At 37.5% G+C, this 25,180-nt stretch overlaps 1 protein-coding gene and 1 pseudogene across 4 annotated transcripts in view; one reads left to right on the forward strand and one right to left on the reverse strand.

The window, feature by feature from the left end:
• RBMS2 (RNA binding motif single stranded interacting protein 2) overlaps nt 1–25,180 on the forward strand; it is a 90,315-nt gene that overhangs the window by 13,327 nt on the left and 51,808 nt on the right. Inside the window, exons 1-3 of one of the 4 annotated variants that reach the window (XM_036865070.1) lie at nt 14,690–15,041; nt 15,160–15,227; nt 16,134–16,220. In XM_036865070.1, coding sequence (XP_036720965.1) covers nt 16,155–16,220 — 66 coding nt within the window. In that variant the 5' untranslated portion in view covers nt 14,690–15,041; nt 15,160–15,227; nt 16,134–16,154. Of the gene's footprint in view, nt 1–14,688; nt 15,042–15,159; nt 15,228–16,038; nt 16,221–25,180 lie in introns of those variants that run through there. The other 3 variants (XM_036865071.1, XM_036865074.1, XM_036865072.1) reach the window with 3 other exon arrangements.
• Nucleotides 9,948–10,318, reverse strand: LOC118902777 (annotated as a pseudogene).

The following is a 25,180-nucleotide window of genomic DNA, read 5'->3' on the forward strand; positions in this document are numbered from 1 at the left end:
TAATTTTTTTGTATGGTATGAGGTAAGGGTCTAAGTTTTTCTTTTTTGCATGTGGATATCCAATTATTCCAGCACTATTTGTGGAAAAATTCTTTCCTCATTGAATTGTCTTGACACCTTTGTTGAAAATCAGTTGACCATTAATATAAGGGTTTCCTTCTGGTCTCTCAATTCTGTTCCATTGATCTACATTCCTATCTTTATAATAATACCACATTCTCTTGAGTACTTTAGCTTTCTCGTAAGCTTTGAAATCAATTACAGTTAGTGTAAATCTTTCAATTGTTCTTTTTCAAAATTGTTTTGGTTCTCCTAGGTCTTTTGCACTTTCATCAGCTTATCAACTTCTACAGAGAAGCCTACTAGGATTTTGAGAGGAATTGCATTGAAACTATATATCAATTTGGGGGAAATTACCATCTTAACAATTACTTCTTTAATTTCTCTCAGCAATGTTTTATACTTTTTGGCGTATAAATTTTACATTTGTTTTGTTAAATTTATTCCTATTTAATTCCTTTTGATATTATTATGAATAGAATGTTTTCTTAATTTCATTTCAGTCTGTTTACTGCCAGTGTATAGAAATATAATTGATTTTTGTATATTGATGTTGTATCCTGTGACCTCCCTGGACTCATTTACTAATTCTAGTAGTTTTATTGTGGGTTCCTTAGGATTTTCTACATAGACAATCATGTTTTGAATAAGGACAGTTTTATTTCTTCCTTTCCAATCTGGATTCCTCGAAGCTATTTGGTTCTGTTTTTGTTGTTTGTTTGTTTTTCTTAGGACATTGTCTAGAACTTCCAGCATAATGTTGAATAGAAATGGTGAGAGCAGACACCTTTGCCTTGTTCCTGATTTTACAGGGAGTGCATTCAGTCTTTTAGCATTAGGTATGAAGTTAGCTGTAGGGTTTTTATAACTTTTTTATCTATCAAAATGAGGAAATTTCTTCCTATTATTAGCTAGGAGATTTTATCATGAATGAGTATCAGATTTTGTCAAATGCTAGTTCTGCATTTAGTGAGATGATCATGGGGATTTTGCCTTTATTCTTTTAATATGACAAATTACATTACTTGATTATTGAACATTTAACCAGCCTTGGGTTCCTGGCACTGACTGCAGTTGGTCATGGTGTTTACACCTTTTTTTTTTTTTTTTTTAAATTTTATTATTATTTATTTATTTTTGGCTGTGTTGGGTCTTCGTTTCTGTGCGAGGGCTTTCTCTAGTTGCAGCAAGCAGGGGCCACTCTTCATCGCGGTGCGCGGGCCTCTCACTATCGTGGCCTCTCTTGTTGTGGAGCACAGGCTCCAGACGCGCAGGCTCAGTAGTTGTGGCTCACGGGCCTAGTTGCTCCGCGGCATGTGGGATCTTCCCGGACCAGGGCTCGAACCCGTGTCCCCTGCATTGGCAGGCAGATTCTCAACCACTGCGCCACCAGGGAAGCCCTACACCTTTTTTATATGTTCCTGAATTCAGTTTGCTAATATTTTTTAAAATAAATTTATTTATTTAATCTATTTATTTTGGGCTCTATTGGGTCTTCATTGCTGCACGTGGGCTTTCTCTAGTTGCGGCGAGTGGGCTTATCATTGCTGTGGCTTCTCTTGTTGTGGAGCACGGGCTCTAGGCGCTCGGGCTTCAGTAGTTGTAGCATGTGGGCTCGGTAGTTGTGGCTTGCGGGCTCTAGAGCACAGTCTCAGTAGTTGAGGCACAAGGGCTTAGTTGTTCCGTGGCATGTGGGATCTTCCTGGACCAGGGCTCGAACCCGTGTCCCCTACATTGGCAGGCGGATTCTTAACCACTGCGCCACCAGGGAAGCCCCCCTAATGATTTTTAATAACCTTTGATAATCATTGCCCAAATGAACTGTTTCACTAGGGGTTGAAAAGTGGTGCTATTCTATCATTCCTTATTTATTATTTTAAATTCTTCTATAAATAAGGACTTTGCTTCTTCAACTATTTGGTCATTCAGGGATACAGTTCATATAGAAAAGGTAGGCTGTGTATTTGATTTGTTTTGCTTTACTTGCTAAGTTATAGAATAATAAGTTGGTTCTGTAATATCCTCCAAAGGTGATCAGAGTTTTAAAAATTATTATGATTTTGAACAACTATGATATGTTTACATTCTTTGCAGTTGTTATTCTTTTTGATGCTCAAATGTCCCATCTCTGGACAGTGGGAGTCCCCTCAAGTTGACTCTTGAATTCTTTGACACAACCCCAAATAGATTTGTTTTGGTTTTTTTGGTGGTTGACAGATCTTTTATTAACAGTCGAAAGACTTCACACTTGTTACAATAGGAGAATAAGTGTTTCTTTAATGAATAATTAAATGAAAACTACCTAGGACCGTATAGGATTTTTAATGTGTACTAGGTTTGATACATATCTTAGAAGATAGGACTAGCTTGCTGGAATCATGAGGGTATGACCGAAAATTAGAAACAGTAATTTATAAAACATTCACCTAGATCCACCAGAGGGCAGACAGCAGAAGCAAGAAGAACTACAGTCCTGCAGCCTGTGGATCAAAAACCACATTCACAGAAAGATAGACAAGATGAAAAGGCAGAGGGCTATGTACCAGATGAAGGAACAAGATAAACCCCCAGAAAAACAACTAAATGAAGTGGAGATAGGCAACCTTCCAGAAAAAGAATTCAGAATGATAGTGAAGATGATCCAGGACCTCGGAAAAAGGATGGAGGCAAAGATGGAGAAGATGCAAGAAATGTTTAACCAAGACCTAGAAGAATTAAAGAACAAACAAACAGAGATGAACAATACAATAACTGAAACGAAAACTACACTAGAAGGAATCAATAGCAGAATAACTGAGGCAGAAGAACGGATAAGTGACCTGGAAGACAGAATGGTGGAATTCACTGCTGTGGAACAGACTAAAGAAAAAAGAATGAAAAGAAATGAAGACAGCCTAAGAGACCTCTGGGACAATATTAAATGCAACAACATTCGCATTATAGGGGTCCCAGAAGGAGGAGAGAGAAAGGACCCAAGAAAATATTCGAAGAGATTATAGTCAAAAACTTCCCTAACATGGGAAAGGAAATAGCCACCCAAGTCCAGGAAGCACAGCGAGTCCCATACAGGATAAACCCAAGGAGAAACACGCCGAGACACATAGTAATCAAATTGGCAGAAATTAAAGACAAAGAAAAATTATTGAAAGCAGCAAGGGAAAAACGACAAATAACATACAAGGGAACTCCCATAAGGTTAACAGCTGATTTCTCAGCAGAAACTCTACAAGCCAGAAGGGAGTGGCATGATATACTTCAAGTGATGAAAGGGAAGAACCTACAACCAAGATTACTCTACCTGGCAAGGATCTCATTCAGATTCGATGGAGAAATCAAAAGCTTTCCAGACAAGCAAAAGCTTAGAGAATTCAGCACCACCAAACCAACTCTACAACAAATACTAAAAGAACTTCTCTAACTGGGAAACACAAGAGAAGAAAAGGACCTACAAAAACAAACCCAAAACAATTAAGAAAATGGTCATAGGAACATACATATCGATAATTACCTTAAACATGAATGGATTAAATGCTCCAACCAAAAGACACAGGCTTGCTGAATGGATACAAAAACAAGACCCATATATATGCTGTCTACAGGAGATCCACTTCAGACCTAGGGACACATACAGACTGAAAGTGAGGAGATGGAAAAAGATATTCTATGCAAATGGAAATCAAAAGAAAACTGGAGTAGCAATACTCATATCAGATAAAATGACTTTAAAGTAAAGAATGTTACAAGAGACAGGGAAGGACACTACATGATGATCAAGGGATCAGTCTAAGAAGAAGATATAACAATTATAAATATATATGCACCCAACATAGGAGCACCTCGATACATAAGGCAACTACTAACAGCTATAAAAGAGGAAATCGACAGTAACACAATAATAGTGGGGGACTTTAACACCTCACTTACACCAATGGACAGATCATCCAAAATGAAAATAAATAAGGAAACAGAAGCTTTAAATGACACAATAGACCAGATAGATTTAATTGATATTTATAGGACATTCCATCCAAAAACAGCAGGTTACACTTTCTTCTCAAGTGTGCACGGAACATTCTCCAGGATAGATCACATCTTGGGTCACAAATCAAGCCTCAGTAAATTTAAGAAAATTGAAATCATATCAGGCATCTTTTCTGACCACAACGCTATGAGATTAGAAATCAGTTACAGGAGAAAAAACGTAAAAAACACAAACACATGGAGTCTAAACAATACGTTACTAAATAACCAAGAGATCACTGAAGAAACCAAAGAGGAAATCAAAAAATACCTAGAGACAAATGACAATGAAAACACAATGATCCAAAACCTATGGGATGCAGCAAAAGCAGTTCTAAGAGGGAAGTTTATAGCTATACAAGCCTATCTCAAGAAACAAGAAAAATCTCAAATAAACAATCTAACCTTACACCTAAAGGAACTAGAGAAAGAAGAACAAACACAACCCAAAGTTAGCAGAAAGAAAGAAATCATAAAGATCAGAGCAGAAATAAATGAAATAGAAACAAAACAATAGCAAAGATCAATAAAACTAAAAGCTGGTTCTTTGAGAAGATAAACAAAATTGATAAACCATTAGCCAGACTCATCAAGAAAAAGAGGGAGAGGACTCAAATCAATAAAATTAGAAATGAAAAAGGAGAAGTTACAACAGACACCTCAGAAATACAAAGCATCCTAAGAGACTACTACAAGCAACTCTGTGCCAATAAAATGGACAACCTGGAAGAAATGGACAAATTCTTAGAAAGGTATAACCTTCCAAGACTGAACCAGGAAGAAATAGAAAATATGAACTGACCAATCACAAGTAATGAAATTGAAACTGTGATTAAAAATCTTCCAACAGGGGCTTCCCTGGTGGTGCAGTGGTTGAGAATCTGCCTGCCAGTGCAGGGGACACGGGTTCGAGCCCTGGTCTGGGAAGATCCCACATGCCGTGGAGCGGCTAAGCCCGTGAGCCACAACTACTGAGCCTGCGTGTCTGGAGCCTGTGCTCCACAACAAGAGAGGCCGCGACAGTGAAAGGCCCGCGCACCACGATGAAGAGTGGCCCCCGCTTGCCGCAACTAGAGAAAGCCCTCGCACAGAAACAAAGACCCAACACAGCCAAAAATAAATAAATAAATAAATAAATAAATGTTTAAAAAAAAATCTTCCAACGAACAAAAGTCCAGGACCAGATGGCTTCACAGGTGAATTCTATCAAACATTTAGAGAAGAGCTAACACCCATGCTTCTCAAACTCTTCCAAAAACTTGCAGAGGAAGGAACACTCCCAAACTCATTCTATGAGGCCACCATCACCCTGATACCAAAACCAGACAAAGATACTACAAAAAAGAAAATTACAGACCAATATCACTGATGAATATAGATACAAAAATCCTCAACAAAATACTAGCAAACAGAATCCAACAACACATTAAAAAGATCATACACCATGATCAAGTGGGATTTATCCCAGGGATGCAAGGATTCTTCAATATATGCAAATCAATCAATGTGATACACCATATTAACAAGTTGAAGAATAAAAACCATATGATCACCTCAATAGATGCAGAAAAAGCTTTTGACAAAATTCAACACCCATTTATGATAAAAACTCTCCAGAAAGTGGGCATAGAGGGAACCTACCTCAACATAATAAAGGCCATATATGACAAACCCACAGCAAACATCATTCTCAATGGTGAAAAACTGAAAGCATCTCCTCTAAGATCAGGAACAAGACAAGGATGTCCACTCTCACCACTATTATTCAACATAGTTTTGGGAGTCCTAGCCACGGCAATCAGAGAAGAAAAAGATATAAGAAGAATACAAATTGGAAAAGAAGAAGTAAAACTGTCACTGTTTGCAGATGACATGATACTATACATAGAGAATCCTAAAAATGCCACCAGAAAACTACTAGAGCTAATCAATGGATTTGGTAAAGTTGCAGGATACAAAATTAATGCACAGAAATCTCTTGCATTCCTATACACTAATGATGAAAAATCTGAAAGAGAAATTAAGGAAACACTCCCATTTACCATTGCAACAAAAATAATAAAATACCTAGGAATAAACCTACCTAGGGAGACAAAAGACCTGTATGCAGAAAACTATAAGACACTGATGAAAGAAATCAAAGATGATACCAACAGATGGAGAGATATACCATGTTCTTGGATTGGAAGAATCAATATTGTGAAAATGACTATACTACCCAAAACAATCTACAGATTCAATGCAATCCCTATCAAATTACCAATGGCATTTTTTATGGAACTGGAACAAAAAATCTTAAAATTTGTATGGAGACACAAAAGACCCCGAATAGCCAAAGCAGTCTTGAGGGAAAAAAATGGAGCTGGAGGAATCAGACTCCCTGACTTCAGACTATACTACAAAGCTACAGTAATCAAGACAATATGGTACTGGCACAAAAACAGAAACATAGATCAATGGAACAAGGTAGAAAGCCCAGAGATAAACCCACACACCTATGGTCAACTAATCTATGACAAAGGAGGCAAGGATATACAATGGAGAAAAGACAGTCTCTTCAATAAGTGGTGCTGGGAAAACTGGACAGCTACATGTAAAAGAATGAAATTAGAATACTCCCTAACACCATACACAAAAATAAACTCAAAATGGATTAGAGACCTAAATGTAAGGCCAGACACTATAAAACTCTTAGAGGAAAACATAGGAAGAACACTCTTTGACATAAATCACAGCAAGATCTTTTTTGATCCACCTCCTAGAGTAATGGAAATAAAAACAAAAATAAACAAATGGGACCTAATGAAACTTCAAAGCTTTTGCACAGCAAAGGAAACCATAAACAAGACGAAAAGACAACCCTCAGAATGGGAGAAAATATTTGCAAACGAATCAACGGACAAAGGATTAATCTCCAAAATATATAAACAGCTCATGCAGCTCAATATTAAAGAAACAAACAACCCAATCCAAAAGTGGGCAGAAGACCTAAATAGACATTTCTCCAAAGAAGACATACAGATGGCCAAGAAGCACTTGAAAAGCTGCTCAACATCACTGATTATTAGAGAAATGCAAATCAAAACTACAATGAGGTATCACCTCACACCAGTTAGAATGGGCATCATCAGAAAATCTACAAACAACAAATGCTGGAGAGGGTGTGGAGAAAAGGGAACTCTCTTGCACTGTTGGTGAGAATGTAAATTGATACAGCCACTGTGGAGACCAGTATGGAGGTTCCTTAAAAAACTAAAAATAGAATTACCATATGATCCAGCAATCCCACTACTGGGCATATACCCAGAGAAAACCTTAATTCAAAAAGGCACATGCACCCCAGTGTTCTTTGCAGCACTGTTTACAATAGCCAGGTCATGGAAGCAACCTAAATGCCCATCGACAGATGCATGGATAAAGAAGATGTGGTACATATATACAATGGAATATTACTCAGCCATAAAAAGGAACGAAATTGGGTCATTTGTTGAGACATGGATGGATCTAGAGACTGTCCTACAGAGTGAAGTAAGTCAGAAAGAGAAAAACAAATATCGTATATTAACGCATGTATGTGGAACCTAGAAAAATGGTACAGATGAACCAGTTTGCAGGGCAGAAGTTGAGACACAGATGTAGAGAACAAATGTATGGACACCAAAGGGGCAAAGCCGCGGGGGTGTGGGGATGGTGGTGTGATGAATCGGGCGATTGGAATTGACATGTATACACTGATGTGTATAAAATTGATGACTAATAAGAACCTGCTGTATAAAAATATATAAATAAATAAATAAATAAACATTCACCTAATAGCTTTCCTAAACATTAGTTCCCCTGAAATTAAATCAGGAAGTAAAATTTCTGTTTAAACCCAGTTTTAGATATGATTCATAACAGATGTTAATTTTATGATTTTGATGCTACCTTTTTAAAGGTACTCAATAAAAATTCAAATCTCATTTTAAGATTACAAATTTAAAGTGTGCAGTAAAACAACCCCAGTATTCTTTGATAGCTTCCTTGCTTACTGGTCTGAATATGCCTTGTACATATTGTTTTTTCTTATTTTTGCCATTGTATCTTTGGAATATATTCCTAGAAGTAGAACTGTTAGGTTGAAGGGTGCATATGTAATTTTGCTAAATAGTGCAAAAGGAGTTATGCTATTTTCTATTTCCACAAACAATATATGACAGCCTTTTTACCACAGTCTCTCCAACGTGGTTGACAACTCAGCTTGTTGTCAAGCTTTTGGATTTTTGCCAGTCTGGTAGGTGAGAAATGGTATCTCCAAGTAGTTTTTTTTTTTTAAAGGAATTCCTGTATTTTTATTATCATTTTTTATTTATTTATTTTATTTTATTTTTGGCTGTGTTGAGTCTTCGTTTCTGTGCAAGGGCTTTCTCTAGTTGCGGCAAGCGGGGACCACTCTTCATCGCGGTGCGCGGGCCTCTCACGATTGCGGCCTCTCTTGTTGCGGAGCACAGGCTCCAGACACGCAGGCTCAGTAGTTGTGGCTCACGGGCCTAGTTGCTCCGCGGCATGTGGGATCTTCCCAGACCGGGGCTCGAATCCGTGTCCTCTGCATTGGCAGGCAGATTCTCAACCACTGCGCCACCAGGGAAGCCCAGTAGTTTTAATTTTAACATATTTTTATGTTCAACAACACATTTCAATAAGTTAATGATAGTGAGTCCACATTAACATATAAAGAAAGAAATTTGCCATTAGGCATCTAAAATTTTATGAGTTGGCTCTGATTCTCAAACTGAAGGTTATTTACTTAGATTTGTGGTAAGGAATAAGATGGATTTGTTTAGACAACTATTATGTTAATATTCAATTAAAAAAAAAGATGGATTTGTTATACTCAGCATGGCGTAGTAAATATCAACTGTGGTCTCACACTTGGAAAATGCTTTGTAATCAATAAAGTACTTTCACAGTCATTATCTAATTTGACTGTCATGATTGTCCCTGAGAAATAGAACAGATACTATGCCCATTTTGTAGAAGGGGAAAATGATGTTTTAAAAAATTGAGATTTTCCAATTTAACACAGCAAATGATAGAGCTGGGTTTAAATTTCAAACTTCTGAGTTACCTATATACAAATTCTGTGCTTCCTCTTCCTGGTATTTGCTAAAGGGTGCATGACCTATATTATCCAGTTGGTGGCAGTGTTCTCTTAATGTTCATTGAGATTCACTTTCCCATTGGAGATACTTAAAAGAAATTGAAAATTCTTACAGCTAACATTCTTGAGCATAAATTATGTTTAGGTGTTAAAGATAAAAAGATGAATAAAGTTGCTGCCTGCTTCCTAGGAACTCACCATCTGGGTACAAGAGGGAGGGCAGTAAGTAGAGTTAAAAGCCTGCAAAAATTTTGTACAAAATGCTATGGGAATACAAATTTATAATGGGCCTTTTGAGGTGGTATCTTTTTATGTGATGATGGGGGTATAGTTTTATCTAGTACACAGATGAGAGACACAAGTAAATTCAAGCTTTCTGACTACCTAATGACAAAAAAATAAGCCACAGAAGGAAAATAATATGTATTGTAAATATAAAGGAAAAAGCTCCTAGATGTCCTAATGTGCCATTCCATCACTGTCAACACTATTTTCAGTGTTTTTTTTTTAACATCTTTATTGGAGTATGAATGCTTTACAATGGTGTGTTAGTTTCTGCTTTATATTAGTGTTTTTTAAGGAGTAATATCTTTTCAGATGTAAATTTAGTGTTCAAGATTATTCCACTCGTTCATTGACCAAATATTAAAAAAAAAATTGTGTTTGTGTGTGTATCCAAAATGTGTTTGTTGGAATGGTTTCCCATTCATCCTGATTCAGGGTGCTTTTAGTGCTGCTTCTGTCTGAAGGAGCATCTTTCTGTAAGCTTTGCTTTTTCTCCTGTAGGCTGCCAGAGGACAGTAGAGCAGCCAACACACAAACCTAGTATTCGTGCATGACTAAAGAGAGTGATGATTTTATAGCATCCTGGGCATTTCACATCCATGAAGTAGGAATTGGGTCTCTGCACTAGGCAGAGTTTCCTCTCTCCTCTGCTCTTCTTCTAGATAGGGATGAAGGAGATCCTTTTCAAGAAGCAAGTTCTCATGGGGAGGTTATCACTGCTGACAAATATTTTTAAATTTTAAATTAGCCAGGTACTGTTAAATGCTAGGGATATAATGGGGTACACGAAATAGTCACAGTCCCCGTCCTCATGAAGCTTATGCTTCTGGTAAACCCTGCCAGTGACTAGTGACCTTATAAATAATGTATATTGATGTTTTAGAAACCACTTCTTATATTCAAATCTTATGTTTCATCTGAGAGTTTCAGAGTATGGTACAAATTATCCCCAGAAGGAAAGCAGAATTCAAGCAAATTACCTTCTAAATACATAATGAATTAAACCTCAGGTAGAATCTAGAATACTTAATTAGCAGCACTTCCCAACAACTGTAGTTTTCTACAAATCTTCTTCTTGTTTGCATTATAAGTTTATCCCTAGAAATATTATCCATTGTGTAATTTAAGAATAGGCCAAAATATTAGGTATCACTGCTTTATCACTTGAGATAAAAAGCTGATTTGAGGAAAACAGTTGAACTTTCACCTCTGAAATCCTAGGATTATTTCTTTATTTTTTCTGACCCCAAAAGATATATATATATCAGAATTCTAAATTTTACAGTCAGATGAGATTGGTATGGGAACAATGTTGAATTGAGACAGAAAGTCTGGATTCTGGTGTCAGATATTTGACCCCTATGACCTTATGCAAGTGAGTTTACCTTTCTGGGTTTTTTTTTTTTTTTCAATCTGAAAATGAGGGAGGACAAAGGAAAGGAACTATCCAGTTCATCAGTATTCTGACTCATTATCATCTCCACAGTCTCACACTTTTTGCAGTGTTAGATTTAACCATATGAAATTACCAGTATTTGACTATCTGAAAAGATTTATATTTAACCTACATAAGCAGCCATTTCATTTGGTTCTAATTGTTCAATTCAGTTGTGGACCCTTATGGGGATCATCTGAGCTATTTATTTTAGGGATAGCTGAAGCCAAACAAAATTAATGTCTCAAGTGTAAAGGAAACATACATTTGGAGACTATAATATTACCCATCAATACAGTCCATTCTGGGTATGCATAGAATCCAGTCTAGTCTTTTCTTTCTACATTGTACTAATTTTCTGGTCCAGTGATTCTAGATGATTTGATTCCTGTATTTCTTTAGTGTCTGGCAAAGGAAAAGTCTACTTGAAAATTTTGTTAGGATATTCTCTATAGTAAGTTTTGGCCAGAAATATCTGTTGTTATAGAAGAGGAGAATATACTATTAGCACTGATATCCAGGGTATGAGATAAATAATTCTTCAGAGTTGCCTGTCTTTTCCCCTGTTTTCCAATGAGTTAAGTCAAGGAGTTGAGAGGCCAAACTTTCCCCATTTCTAGTTTTAGACCAATTTTGTCATTCCATCCTACATTCAAAGGGGACAGGGCTAAGCTTTTCTAGTTGTTTGATTCAGATCCTTAAATTTTCCTACTTAAGGAAGCTGATGTGTTAAACTTTTTTTTTTTTCACTTCTTCTTAAGGCATTACCTCATCTCTTTACCATTAAATAAATTGAACTTTTTGGTCTTTTTTCATGACCTAGACTTTTGGGCACAAAAGTTAATCAGTGGGAGGAAAGATGATCCACGGAGAATACATATATATATATATATATATATATATATATATATATATATATATATATATATAAAAATATATATATAACATATATTTATATTTATATAAATATAAATTTATATTTATATTATATATTTATTTTAAAAAATATATGTATATGTATTTTTTTGGCCACGATCTTAGTTCCCTGACCAGGGATCAAACCCGCACGCCCTGCAGCGGAGGTGCAGAGTCTTAACCACTGGACTGCCAGGGAAATCCCCACAGAGAATATGAATAGCTGGGGAAAAAAAAAAACCCTTGGCCCTAATATACTTGTTCAGGTCTCTGAACCATATTCAGAGCTCCACTAACAAACTTGGCCCTGTCTCACTGCTGGCAGACACATGTGCTACATCAGCCTGGCTCTAGTCCTACAGCTAGGGTCTGGCATATCTGCAGGTACTACATTCCTTGAGTTCTCCACCCTGATGTGGAGGGGCCAATAGTTGCATGCAGTCATCTTTCAACATACAAGTCAGGGTTGATCTGACCCCAACTGCTCTCTACCTGAGACACATACTTAAAAGTGTTGTTTTGTTACCGAGTCCAAGCTCGTGCTGCTTGCCGAAGGACAGGCCAGTAAACCGAGAGACAAGTTGTTGGGGCAAGGAATAGTGACTTTATTCAGGAAGCCAGCAGACCGAGAAGTGGTGGACTAGTGTCCTAAAGAACCATCTTACCCAAGTTAGAATTTAGGCTTCTTTTTTACTAAAAGGGGAGGGGGTGTGGTTGGTTGCTGCAAACTTCTTCATGTCAGAATCCTTTGTTCTTGCATCTGTCCACGTAGGTCAGGTCATGTTGTTCCTGTAAATCTCCAACATGACAAATGTTATTCTCTGTTCTACAACTTTTTACCTCTATACGAATGGAAAAGTTTTATATCTTTAAAGGTCAGAGCCTTGAGAATGGGCTATCCTGTATATTTCAGGCTATAGGCAACATTCTTAACTTATAGCAAAAACAATAGAATACAAAGGTTAAAGTAAAAGAAACAGGTCCAATATGGAGTCAGATTTGTTCTTCCCTGTTACAATTTTTCTGAAGAAATCACAAACCAGTCTATATTGAATCCGAGGTATAAATGTCTCCTTCCAAGAGATGTTCCAAATAACTTATTTTACTTTTTCCACTCAAAACAACTTTTGGGTGCTGGGCTCAAGAGAACCAAGAATTTGAGAGGCATTGACTAAATCTGGAATAATGTAAGCAATATAATGCGCAAAGCAGATGGGGGGCGGTGATCAAAGTAAACACACTGGAAGAAATAGGATTCTTCCTCTTCTCATATACTTCCTGAATATAACCACAGAACTCCATTACCTTCTCTGTCACTTCCACAAGATTCCATAGCCTTCTTTAAAAATATACTTACCAGAGTAAAGGATGTAGTTTCCAGTCCTGTTGGTGCTCTTTGACATAATTGACCTTTGGCATCAGTTCACCAATCTGGGTCATTTTACTTTTATGGCCCTAAACTTATAATCAGAGTATAAACATACAGGTTTTTGTATTAGTAAATACATATGGAATTTATATAGAATTTACAAAATAGAATTTATTTAATTGGATCCTTCTTTATCTCCCTTCTGATACTTTCTACTTTTAGAATGGCAAAATGGTGTTAAATTTCAGGATACATGAAGATCCTCCTTTTTTCTAGATCTATTTCAATTTCTTAGAGTAGTAGGACTCTAGAGAAATGGGAGCTGGGATGTCTTGTCTAGTGTACTTTGATTCTGTACTATTTTGTTTCCTTTTTTTCCTAGAGATGAGACGGTCCACCAATTTCCAAGAGATTGGGAGTTATGAAAAGAATTTCCAAATAATTGGATTATTTGCTTATAGAAGGCAGAGAAATGAAATTGGACTGGGTGATTCCTGAAATTTCTTATTCAGTATTTCCACTTATATAGTTTAGCCTGCCTAGTCCTAGTATGATCTTTTGAATGTAACTAAGATACTAGTTTTTGGAAATGTTCACTTCAGATCATAAAATCTGGGTTATACAATACCCAGAGGGATACACTGGGAGACAGTAGGGTAATTAATCAAAATGGAGCTAACATCTGTTGAGTGTGTACCAAGTGCCAGATACCTGCCTAAGGGCTTTATATACATTGCCTTATTTCATTTCACTACAATTTTAGGAAGCAGAGACTATTTATTTACTGTATTTTACAGGTGAGAGAAGTAAGGTTCAGATGTGAGGGAATTCTCCCAGTGTCACTCAGCTTGTGAGTGACAGGACCGAACCAGAACTTAGATTTGATTCCAAAGGCTAATGAAGTAGGTATTATCTCCATTTTGGAAATGAGTAAATTAGAGATGTTAAGTAACTTGGCCTAAAGTTACATAAACAGTAACTAACAGTGGTGTCAGGATTTGAACTCATGTCTGCTGCTCTCTAAAACTTACGGTTTTAACTATTTTAAGTTCTAAGATATCATTGAGCGTTAAGGAGTGCAGTAAGAGAACACAACACATTGAGAATATGAGAAGTTTTAAAAAATTAAATTAGGTTGACTGCTATTATAAATCCCATTATAAATCAGGCCTTAAAGATTAAGGTTTTGTACCACATTGTTAGGCTAAGGGAGAAGACATCAACCAAGGACCTAAATGGCAATGATAACTTGGCATATCATGAATGAGAATCTCTGAGGGCAGAAAAGGGACTTTAAAAAAATACGGTATCACTGAGAGATGCCTTTATTGATTTATTGACTGCATTTGGCTGCTGTGCTTCCAATCTCAGTTGCAATTCCCACATTGAGGCTGTTCCCACCCTTCCTGTGTCCCTTGAGCTGAGCAGGAACTTCCTGTCCTATTGGAAATGAAAGTCAGAGATTGGGGGTATGGTATGTGTGTATTTACTCTGCAGACTGTTGGTACTGTCTGTCCCATTATTATAGCAAAAAGGTGACAGGAAAACTAGAATAGAGACTGGGACTTCATTTAAGGGACGGTTTGGGCTTAATGTTTTTTGTGGCAAAGCAGACAGAGTTAATTTATTACTTAGAATATCCACTATGGCTGTGAGGGGGCCTTAAGAAGTGATTTGAAAGCTTTCATTCTATATCCCTGTTCTACTTGGACTGGATTGGTAAATTACTGGGTATCATTCTTAAATTTTTGTTTTCCAACAAGTTTCTTTTATTGTTAAGTTGCCTTCTACAGGACATTCCTTTGAAAGTATTAGAGGTGAGTGTTGCAACTGTGTTCATTTCTTGACTCTAATGTTCTTCTTTCCTAAGAACTTTGTATTTTTCTTCTCTGTGAAGAATATGTTTTTAAAATATTTATTTATTTTTTTCTGCAGCTCACAGACAGCTTGAAGCAGACATCCCAACTCTGTGAACTTCAGCTTGGGCATAAATTTCAGGTTGGGTGAGTAACTAATTGTTCAGCTTCATAGACCTTGAAGACTAGGAAATAGTGGGATAAAGATTCAAATAAGATAGCTTACAATTGAAGAAATCACTAGGCAATTATATCTCAATAAAGCTGGGGGAAAGAAAAAAGAAAGCACTAGGCACCAAGTTTCATGACATAGTCCAGTTTGAAAATTCCTTCTTAAGTGTTAAGGCATACCTGGGAGAATCTGAAAAAGATTAAGAGGCATCAGCCCATCAGCATAACCCAAGAGGAGTAAAACTATCCAAGGATCTGAAACTAGTTATTTCCCATCCTCTGTTTTGCTTGTCTCTGCTCTTTGGTGAGCTCTTCTGTTTGTTCTTTCTTTGTGTGTTAAGATCGCTGTCAATATAAAGTGGGGGGTAAGTCCTGAGCTCACCTCACATATTCTTTCTCAGTACTGTGATTTTCTTCACACGTTCTCCAAAGCAGTGTCCCAGTGGCCCCTTTAAAATCAAGATTGGAATCTTCTTATAGCTGAGATCTAAGGAGAAAATATCCTCATTTTTTCGTGGGAATCTGAACTTGTTCATATAGGAAAGGTGATGGAGTTGAAAGCGGTAGACCTAAGAACTTTTCTTTTGCTTTAACTGCTAAGCCTGTGGGGGAAAACAGAAAAACAAAAAACCAAAAAAACATCTTGGGCATTAGGACCCAGTGGAAGAGCCTCACTCAGACTCGGGGTTAAGTTCTATCAGTGACGTAAACAAGCAGCCCTAGCTCATTCTTTACTCCCCCCCTCCTTCTCTCCCCCTTTCTCCTCCCCCTCCTTTCTCCCTCTCCCTTCTCTTCCTCCCTCCCTCCTTCCCTCCCTCTCCCTCTCCCTCTCTCTCTTTCCTCTCCCTTTCCCTCTCCTTCTTCCCCTCTTCTGTCTCTTAGCTTCCTAACATTAAAGAGAAAATGCTGCTATCAGTGACTTCAAGGCCTGGGATTTCGACTTTTGGCTATAACAAGAACAACAAGAAGGTAGGGAAAAGTGCTTTTTTGGAATCCAGCTACTTCCTTTTCTGGGGATCGGGAGTGTCCTTGGCTTTAACATTCTCCTTAAGAGGGGAACGGGATTCCTCTCCTCTCAGCGCCTCTCTTTTTCCATCACTTTTTTTGGCATCTTTTCTCACCTGGTTCTGAAGTTTCAGGAATTTATAGTCCCTTATGTGAGGCCTGAAGGCAGTGGAATTAAAAACAAATTAAGCTTTGCAAGTTTGTGTCTTTGTGAAACGAAGTTAGTTTGACTTCCTGCTGATGTATCCAGTTTTCACAGGGAAAATATGTCACATCAGACCCTGGCCCCCAGCCTACCACCTCCAAGGTTATTTTGTCATTTTGATTAACTGTTTGCATTCTCCCCCCAGCCCACCTTCCTTCCTACCATTCCTCCAGCATTATCAGGTAGCTGAATACAGTCAGTGAAATCACAACAGCTTCATCTGAGGACTGAGTCTACTCTTCTAGCTTAGATAGAGACCCTACCCCACCCAGCCTGTAGGGAAGGAGTTTTAAGAGAAGACATACCTTGGGAATTAAGGCAGAGAGTTCTGTGATTCTTTGGGGTCTGCTGCTGAGCTGGGCCTTCCTGCTCTGCAGATAGCCAGGCTCAGCAGAGATCTCTGGAGTCTATGCTTGGGCACAGGGGCAGTCTGGGGAGAGGTGTACAGTCATCCCCACAATTGCCAGGGAATATCTTGGGCAGTTTCTTGGCATTTCAGTGCACACCGTGCTGATTAGGAGGAGCTGTATGCTGTAGCAGAAAGACCATTTACCCTGTCTCTTGATTTTATATAGCTGTTCTTTGAAGAAAAAAGGTGCCTTAGACATTTAAGGATCTTTTGCTCATTTGATGGATTGTCGGGCAGTGGGTAAGAATTCCTGATGCTTTCTTATACACCTAGGGAGACTGTTATAGGTGAACAAAGTATCTGATCAAGGCATTGGTAAATGTTTAGACCCAGAACACCTAGTGTTAGTTTATGGGTGTTAGTTTATGTGGTATTCATTGTGTTACATCCTTAAGAAATATGGGTTCATATTTGTTATCAATTTTAAATGTATATATATATATATACACACACACACACACATAAATCAATATGATTTTGATAGAGAGATATCTAATCTGTCTTTATTCTTTTCATATCTTGTATAGTACTGTATGAAATCTCCTTCCTAATTTTTTCCCTCCAAGTCTCTCAGGTTACCCATTAAAATACAGTAAAATGAATTCCAGAAATTGGTTTTTTCCCTATTAGCGGCTTCATGTATTTGATGCTATCTAAAATATTCTCTTTTCTTAGCTCTCCACTCCCTTTCCCCCTTGTTGTATAGGAAACATTTAACCAGCTTCTAAATCTAGGATAGTGTAGGGGACAAGAGGTATGATTGCGGACTGGGATTCAAATCTCATATCTCTTTCTGATAACTTGTAAGGTTTGGGAAACACATTAGGAAACCTGGGGTAGGGGTAGATACATACTTACTAGTGTATTTGTCAAGTATTCTTTGGGTTCTTACAGGTCACTGTTATGATGACATCACTTTGTGACTGTATCGATGACTCCTTGTGTGTATATATAGGTTTGTGGGTGTTGAGTATATTTAAACTAAATGATTGCTACATTGCTCTTTGTCTTTTTGTTTATATGTATGGCTTAATGTGTTCATTCATTTTTTTGGGAAGACTGTTTTGAGTGAATCTGCTCATGTAATTTGTCCATTTTTATACTGAAGGTTAAATTTTTAAAATAACTTATTAGTTTTTAGTAATAAATGTAAGACATGTCTATTTTTAAAATTTAAGCATAAAGAGGTATATAAAATAAAAAGTCAAGTCTTCCCTTCATGTCCTGAAGTTCCTTACCTAAATCCCACTCCTTAAGGGAAATAACTAGTAGCAGTTTGCTCTATCTATTCTACCAGACTTTTTTCTATGACAAGTAAAGTTTTAATTTTGACATTGGCTTATTTGCTCAGTTTCTCAAGTAGGACAAGTCTATGTAAAAAAGTTCTTGAACCTGTCTGAAACATTTAAAAAACTGAAATAAAGAACAAAATTCTAAACTTCTGAAAAAGTACATATAAATATGTGCTTTTATTGTCCATCATTTTGTTATACCAAAATCTGGAAATAATAGATTTGCAGAGATCTGCCTTCTTTAAGGAGCATTTTTACATCATAATTTACTGTAGTCATCACTTCTGGTTGGTGGCATAAAAATAATTTCCAGTGAGCTCAGTTTGAAAAGCTATTTGTACATTACTGTTCTGACTTCATTAGTTTTATTTACTTGTCTTTATTATTTATTTATTTATTTTTGTCTGCATTGGGTCTTTGTTGCGTGTGGGCTTTCTAGTTGAGGCGAGCGGGGGCTACTCTTCCTTGTGGTGCGTGGGCTTCTCATTGCGGTGGCTTCTCTTGTTGTGGAGCATGGGCTGTAGGCCCGCGGGCTTAAATAGTTGTGGCACGTGGGCTCAGTAGTTGTGGCACACGGGTTTAGTTGCTCCGTGGCATGTGGGATCTTCCTGGACCAGGGCTTGAACCCGTGTCCCCTGCATTGACAGGCAGATTCTTAACCACTGCGCCACCAGGGAAGTCCTATTTGTCTTTAAAAAGTAGGATTGTCTGGGGACTTCCCTGGCAGTCCAGTGGTTAGGACTCGGCGCTTTGACTGCCATGGCCAGGGGTTCAATCCCTGGTCAGGGAACTAAGATCCTACAAGCCCTGCGATGTGGCAAGAAAGAAAAGTAGGATTGTTTTATTTTGAAACATATTTGTATACTTTATCAGGGAAGTTGTTTCCTGAGGAGCCCAGGACAATTACAGTTTTCTTATTCTTTTTTGGCTGTTGTAAATATAGGCATACAATCAGCAAATATATAATGCCTGATAAAGGCACATTCTTTCTCAGGATGTAGTGTTGAATATCCTTTCCTTTCTTTGGAATTAAAATAGTCACAGAAGGGGGAAAATGTGGATTTCAAAGAGAGATTCTGCAAAATTATGGTACATTAAAAAAAAACATCTATTTTAATGGCCTTCAATTATTCTTCGTTCTTAAAAAAAAAAAGATCAGAGTTCTAGGGTCTCAACACTTCCTTCAACTTTTGAAAGAGTTGCCTCAGTAGAGAGATTTGAGTATAGGTGAGATTGAAAGAGGAAGTGTTTGGGACTAAAGGAATTTCAGACTTGTAAAGAACCTAACCACGCCTTCCCTGACATCATCTTCCTGGCATGTGTTATTATAAGTTAACTCCTCAGAGCATCAGCAACCATTCCCTTTGGAAAAAAAGAAAAGGGACTGTGTTTAACTTGGGATAATGTGCCTTCCCCAACGTATTTTGCATAAATTTCTATTTCTTCTTGATTTTAACATATTGAAGACCATATTGGGGCTGGGAGTTGGGGGGAGTGGAGGCAATGATGAGAGTAGAACTGACTGGCAGGCACTGCCAGACTTTCACTCTTTAAGAAGTTTGAGTTACCTGAGATTTTTGGAAGAGTTTACTCAGGAGAGAAGAAAGTAGGAAGCAATACTAGAATTGTTTATACTTCTAACAGGGAGAGAGAATTTTTCTGTGTTTACTACATTTTCATCTAGTTTCCATCAAATCAAATTTAGTAGAACTTTTAAAGTCTAATGTCTCTTGACTGGGGGCAGCTAATAGTTCTGTTATCAGTAATAAAGTTAACTCACTTGGTTAAAGTTTAGTAGTAATGTCTTTCCATTGATTCCTCCTTTTTTTTTTTTTTAGCTCTATTACACTAACTTATGCCCTCATTACCACAGCAATAAACATCCCGCATGATCTTGTCTCCTATTTCTCCACTCCCTACCCCTTGACCCCAAGTAATTTTATACCTGCTACCAGAATAATCTTCCAACATTCCAGCAGTTTAGTGCTGAGCATTTCTTATATACAAACCTTTAATGGCTGTGTATTACCTGCTAAACAAAGTCCGAATCCTTAGCCCAATACCCACTATTTATCCAGCCTTTCCTTATCTTCCCCACCTCCCCTGCATGATTTCATCACATTGACTCTGCTCTAGCCAGTTGTGTTACCTGCAGTTCTCTGGATATAACCTTTGGTTGTTGGTTTACATTTCTCAACCCATAAGAAAATATGCTGTATAATAAAACAAAAATATAGAAAAGAAACAGGACAAAAGAAAATATAGATTAGAATAGAAAGTCAGGGACTTCCCTGGTGGTCCAGTGGTTAAGACTCTGTGCTTCCAATGCAGGGGACGTGGGTTCGATCCCTGATCGGGGAACTAAGATCCCACGTTCCACGCGGTGCGGCCAAAAAAAAAAGTCAGCTGGAATTAAAATGCAGATGTGCAAACCATGGAGTTAATCCTGGAAGATGAAGACTGATGAATAGTCATTGATTTTGTCAGTGTAGAGGTGGTTGGTGACTTTGACATGCAATTTCAGAGCGGGGGAGCAAAAGCAGGGTTGGAGTGGGTTGTTGAGTGAAAGAAGGTAAGGAAGTATAAATGGTATATATAGGCTAATCTTTTAAGAACTTTGATTAAGATGAAGAGCAGAACCCAATTTAAAAAATGGGCAAAAGGTCTGAATAGATATTTCTCCAGAGAAGATCTACAAATAGCCATGAAAAGATGTTCAGCATCATTAGCCATCAAGGAATCAAAACCACAGTGAGATACCACTTCACACCCACAAGGATGGCTGTAATCAAAAACACAGATAATAATGTGTGGTGTAATTGGACCCTTATACACTGCTGATGGGAATATAAAATGGTGCAGCTGCTTTGAAAAACAGTTTGGCAGTTCCTTAAAAGGTTAAACACACTCCTAGGTATATACCCAAGAGAAATTAAAACACGTCCACACAAAAACCTGTACGTGATTGTTCATAGCATCATTATACATAATAGCCCAAAGGTGGAAACAACCCAAATATCCATCAACTGATGAAAGGATAAATAAAATATTATATATACCCATACAATGGAATTTTGGAATTTTATTCAGTGATAAAGTAATAGAGGGACTTCCCTGGTGGCACAGTGGTTAAGAATCCGCCTGCCAATGCAGGGGACACAGGTTCGAGAAGATCCCACATGCTGCAGAGCAACTAAGCCCGTGCACCACAACTACTGAGCCTGCACTCTAGAGCCCGTGAGCCACAACTGCTGAGCCCACGTGCCACAACTACTGAAGCCTGTGTGCCTAGAGCCCGTGCTCCTCAACAGGAGAAGCCACTGCAATGAGAAGCCTGTGCACAGCAACGAAGAGTAGCCCCTGCTTGCCGCAACTAGAGAAAGCTCGCGCAGCAACGAAGACACAACACAGCCAAAAAAAAAAAAAAAGTAATAGAGTACTGATACATTCTACAAAATGGATGAACCTTGAAAACATTATGTTAGTGAAAGAAGCCACTCACAAAAGAACGCATACATTTGACCCTTGAACAATGCAGGGCTTGGGAAAATCTATGTGTAAGCTATAGTCGATCGTCCATATATACGTGACTCCTCTATATCCATGGTTCTGCATCCTAGGATTCAACCAACAGCAGGTCGTGCTGTACTGTAGTATTTACTATTGAAGAAAATCCACATATAAGTGGACCTGTGCAGTGCAAACCTGTGTTGGTCAAGGGTCAACTGTATTTGATGCTTCCATTTATATGAAATATCCAGAATAGGCAAATCCAGAGAGACAGAAAGCAGATTAGTAGTTGCCTAGGGATGGAGTAGGAGATGTTGGGGGTGGGGGGAAAGAGGAGTGACTGGTAATGGGTATTGGGTTTCTTTCTGGGGTAATGAAAATGTTCTAAAATTGACTGTGGTGATAGTTGCACAACTCTGTGATCCAAATACCATTGAAATTATACTTTAAATGGGTTAATTACATGGTATATAAATTATATCTCATAACATTGTTATTTTAAAAGGATGGGGAGCAGAGAAATGAGATAAAGCCTGCAAGAGGATGGTGGTAGTGTTGAGAGAATTTTCTTAAAGATGGGAGATATGGGAGCCAAAATGTAAAAAGAATCATGATGAGTAATTTGATACTTACTTTCCAAATATATATGTTCATATTCATATCCCTCCTACTCTCTGATTCTTTTGTCATTGTGCCTCATGTAGTATTCAGCCTCTGATCCTTTTGTTGTTGTTGTTGTTGCTTCCTTTTGGAATGGCCTTTCTGTTCATTTGTTCACTCTACCCACATTCGTTAAATAGCTCCAGAATGCTAGGACCTGGGGCTAAGGCATGATGGTGGCCATTCAAGAGCTCACAGTCAAAACTGTCTTTCAAAACCCTAACTACGCTTTAGAAGTTCAGCTGAAATGTTACCTCTTCTATACAGCTTCTCCTAATCCCTCTACCTCCTAACCCCAAAGGGGACTTTTTTTCTTAGCCTCCATAATATTTTGTACTTCATATGTGGTATTTATATAATTTTGCATTGTATTGGAATCATTTAGGTGATTGTCTTATCTTCATTGCCGTAGTGTAAACTCTGTAAAGGTAAAGACAGTGTTGTTCAGTTTATTATCCTCTGAAACACCTGATACAGCATCTTAAGCCTATCTAGTAGATACTTAAAATATATATCCTAATAAATGTAATTAATGTTAGGCATTAAATTAAGATTAAGAAAAGGAAAGCAGCATTGTGTTCTATACAGATTGTGAAATTTCGAAGGGGGTGGGAGGGAGGGATAAATTGGAAGGTTGGGATTGACATATATACACCACTGTATATAAAATAGATTACTCATAAGGACCGACTGTATAGCACAGGGAACTCTACTCGATACTGTGTAATGGCCTGTATGGGAAAAGAATCTAAAAAAGATTGGATATATGTATATGTATAACTGATTCACTTTGCTGTACACCTGAAACTAACACAACATTGTAAATCAACTAGACTCCAATAAAAATTTTAAAATAAAATAAAGTTGTGAAATTTGGAGTTAGATCTGAATTTAAATATGGCTTTTGTCACTTATTAGATGTGTGACCCAGTTCCAAGTTTCTTAGGCTCTCTGACCTTGAGTTCTTCATCTTAAAGTACTGATATACTTTATTGGGTTATTTTTGAGGATTGGTAATATTTGTTAATATTTATAATCATATATCAGTATGTAAATAGACTTATTTCTTTTATCAAAAAAACCCCCTTTTTCTTGATGCCATTTCTTCCTCCACCTGCTGCCCCATTTCTCTTCTTCCCTTTATATAAACTATCTGAAAGTGTTCTTTATTCAAGAGTTATATACTAGCTGTCTCCAGTTCATTTCCTTCCATCACTTTTTCTTTTATTATCTTTAATATATTATTTGATAATACAAAAGGTTACATGTAACTCTAAAGCATAATAATAAGAGGAACACCTGTAAGCCCATCTTCCAACTCAAGAACTAGAATCATTGCCTGTAAATTGCATATACTTAGGAGTTTCTCCCCATCCCATCCCCTCCCTCCCTCCCTTCTAGAGGTAACCACTCTTTTAAATTTTATATTTATTATTCTATTGCTTTTAAAACATAGTTTAAAGTCATGTTTAATTTGCTTGTTTACATTGTTCTAAGTAGTTTATGTATAATTATATATATTATATCATTTAATCCTTATGACAATTTCATTATTATTTTCCCTGTTTCACAGATGAGAAAAAATGAACTACAGAGAGTTTAATAATCACGTTGCTAGTGAATGGCCCAGCTGGGATTTGAACCCAGATAGTTTGGCTCCTAGTCTATGCTCTCAGCCACTACTATATTGTCTTATTGCAATACAGTCTTCTGTTTGTTTCCATTCAGTGTTACATCTTCATGATTAATTCATGTTGTATATAGCTGTTTTATTCATTTTTTCATGTTGTATAATATTTCATTTTGTGAATAAACCATAATTTATCCATTCTCCTGCCAGTGAGCTTTTGGATTAATCCAGGCTTGTTTGTTTTTGCTATTCCTAACATTGATGCTCAGAATATTATCATTTATGTGGTACATTTGTGTAAGAATTTCTTTTGGGTTTATACCTAGGTGTGGGACTGTGCAGTATAGGTATGTGAATGTTCACCCTTAAGAGATAATGCTAGGGAATTCCCTGGCGGACCGGTGGTTAGGACTCTGCACTTCCACTTTAGGGGGCACGAGTTGGATCCCTGGTTGGGAACTGAGATCCTGCATGCTGCACAGCATGGCCAAAAAAATTAATTAATTAAAAAAGAGATAATGCTAAATTGCTTTCTAAGTATACCACATTTGTTTCCATCAACAGTGTAAAATTTACTGTAGACTCACATCCTCTCTACTTGTTGATAGTGTCACACCTCTCATTTTCTCCTAAGCCTAATCCAGTTAGGCTTTTACTCCCACCACTCCACCAAAACTGCTCTTATGAAGGTCTGCAATGACTTTCATGTTCTTCAGTGGTCAGTTCGTAGCCCTCATCTTACTGTTAATCTATTGTCAACACTTGACACGTTTAATCACACAATTCCTTGGAATACTTTCTTCATTTGGTTTGCAGACCACCATACCCTCCTGTTCCTCTAGTATCTGTGGCTTTCCTCTTCAGGCTCCTTTGCTGGTTCCTCCCAATTTTCCTGATCTCTAAACCTTGGAGATCCCCAGGACTCAGTCCTTGTTTCTTTTCTATCTACACTTCTTCCTTCATAATTTTATCTAGTCTCGTAGCTTTAAATATCACCCCTATCTAATGGAAAATAGAAACCCTGCTTGATCCCATGTCTCCTGCCAGTTACTGTCCCATTTTTCTGATCCCTTTTATAATCCACCTTCTTGAAAAAGTAGTTCCTACCTATAGAATCTCTACTTCATTACATCCTACTCTCTTTTCCTTAGTATTTGTTTTTTTTTTTAAATAAATTTATTTATTTTATTTATTTATTTTTGGCTGCTTTGGGTCTTC

The sequence above is a fragment of the Balaenoptera musculus genome, chromosome 10 (genome assembly GCF_009873245.2).
Source record: "Balaenoptera musculus isolate JJ_BM4_2016_0621 chromosome 10, mBalMus1.pri.v3, whole genome shotgun sequence".
Taxonomy (NCBI): Eukaryota; Metazoa; Chordata; class Mammalia; order Artiodactyla; family Balaenopteridae; genus Balaenoptera; species Balaenoptera musculus.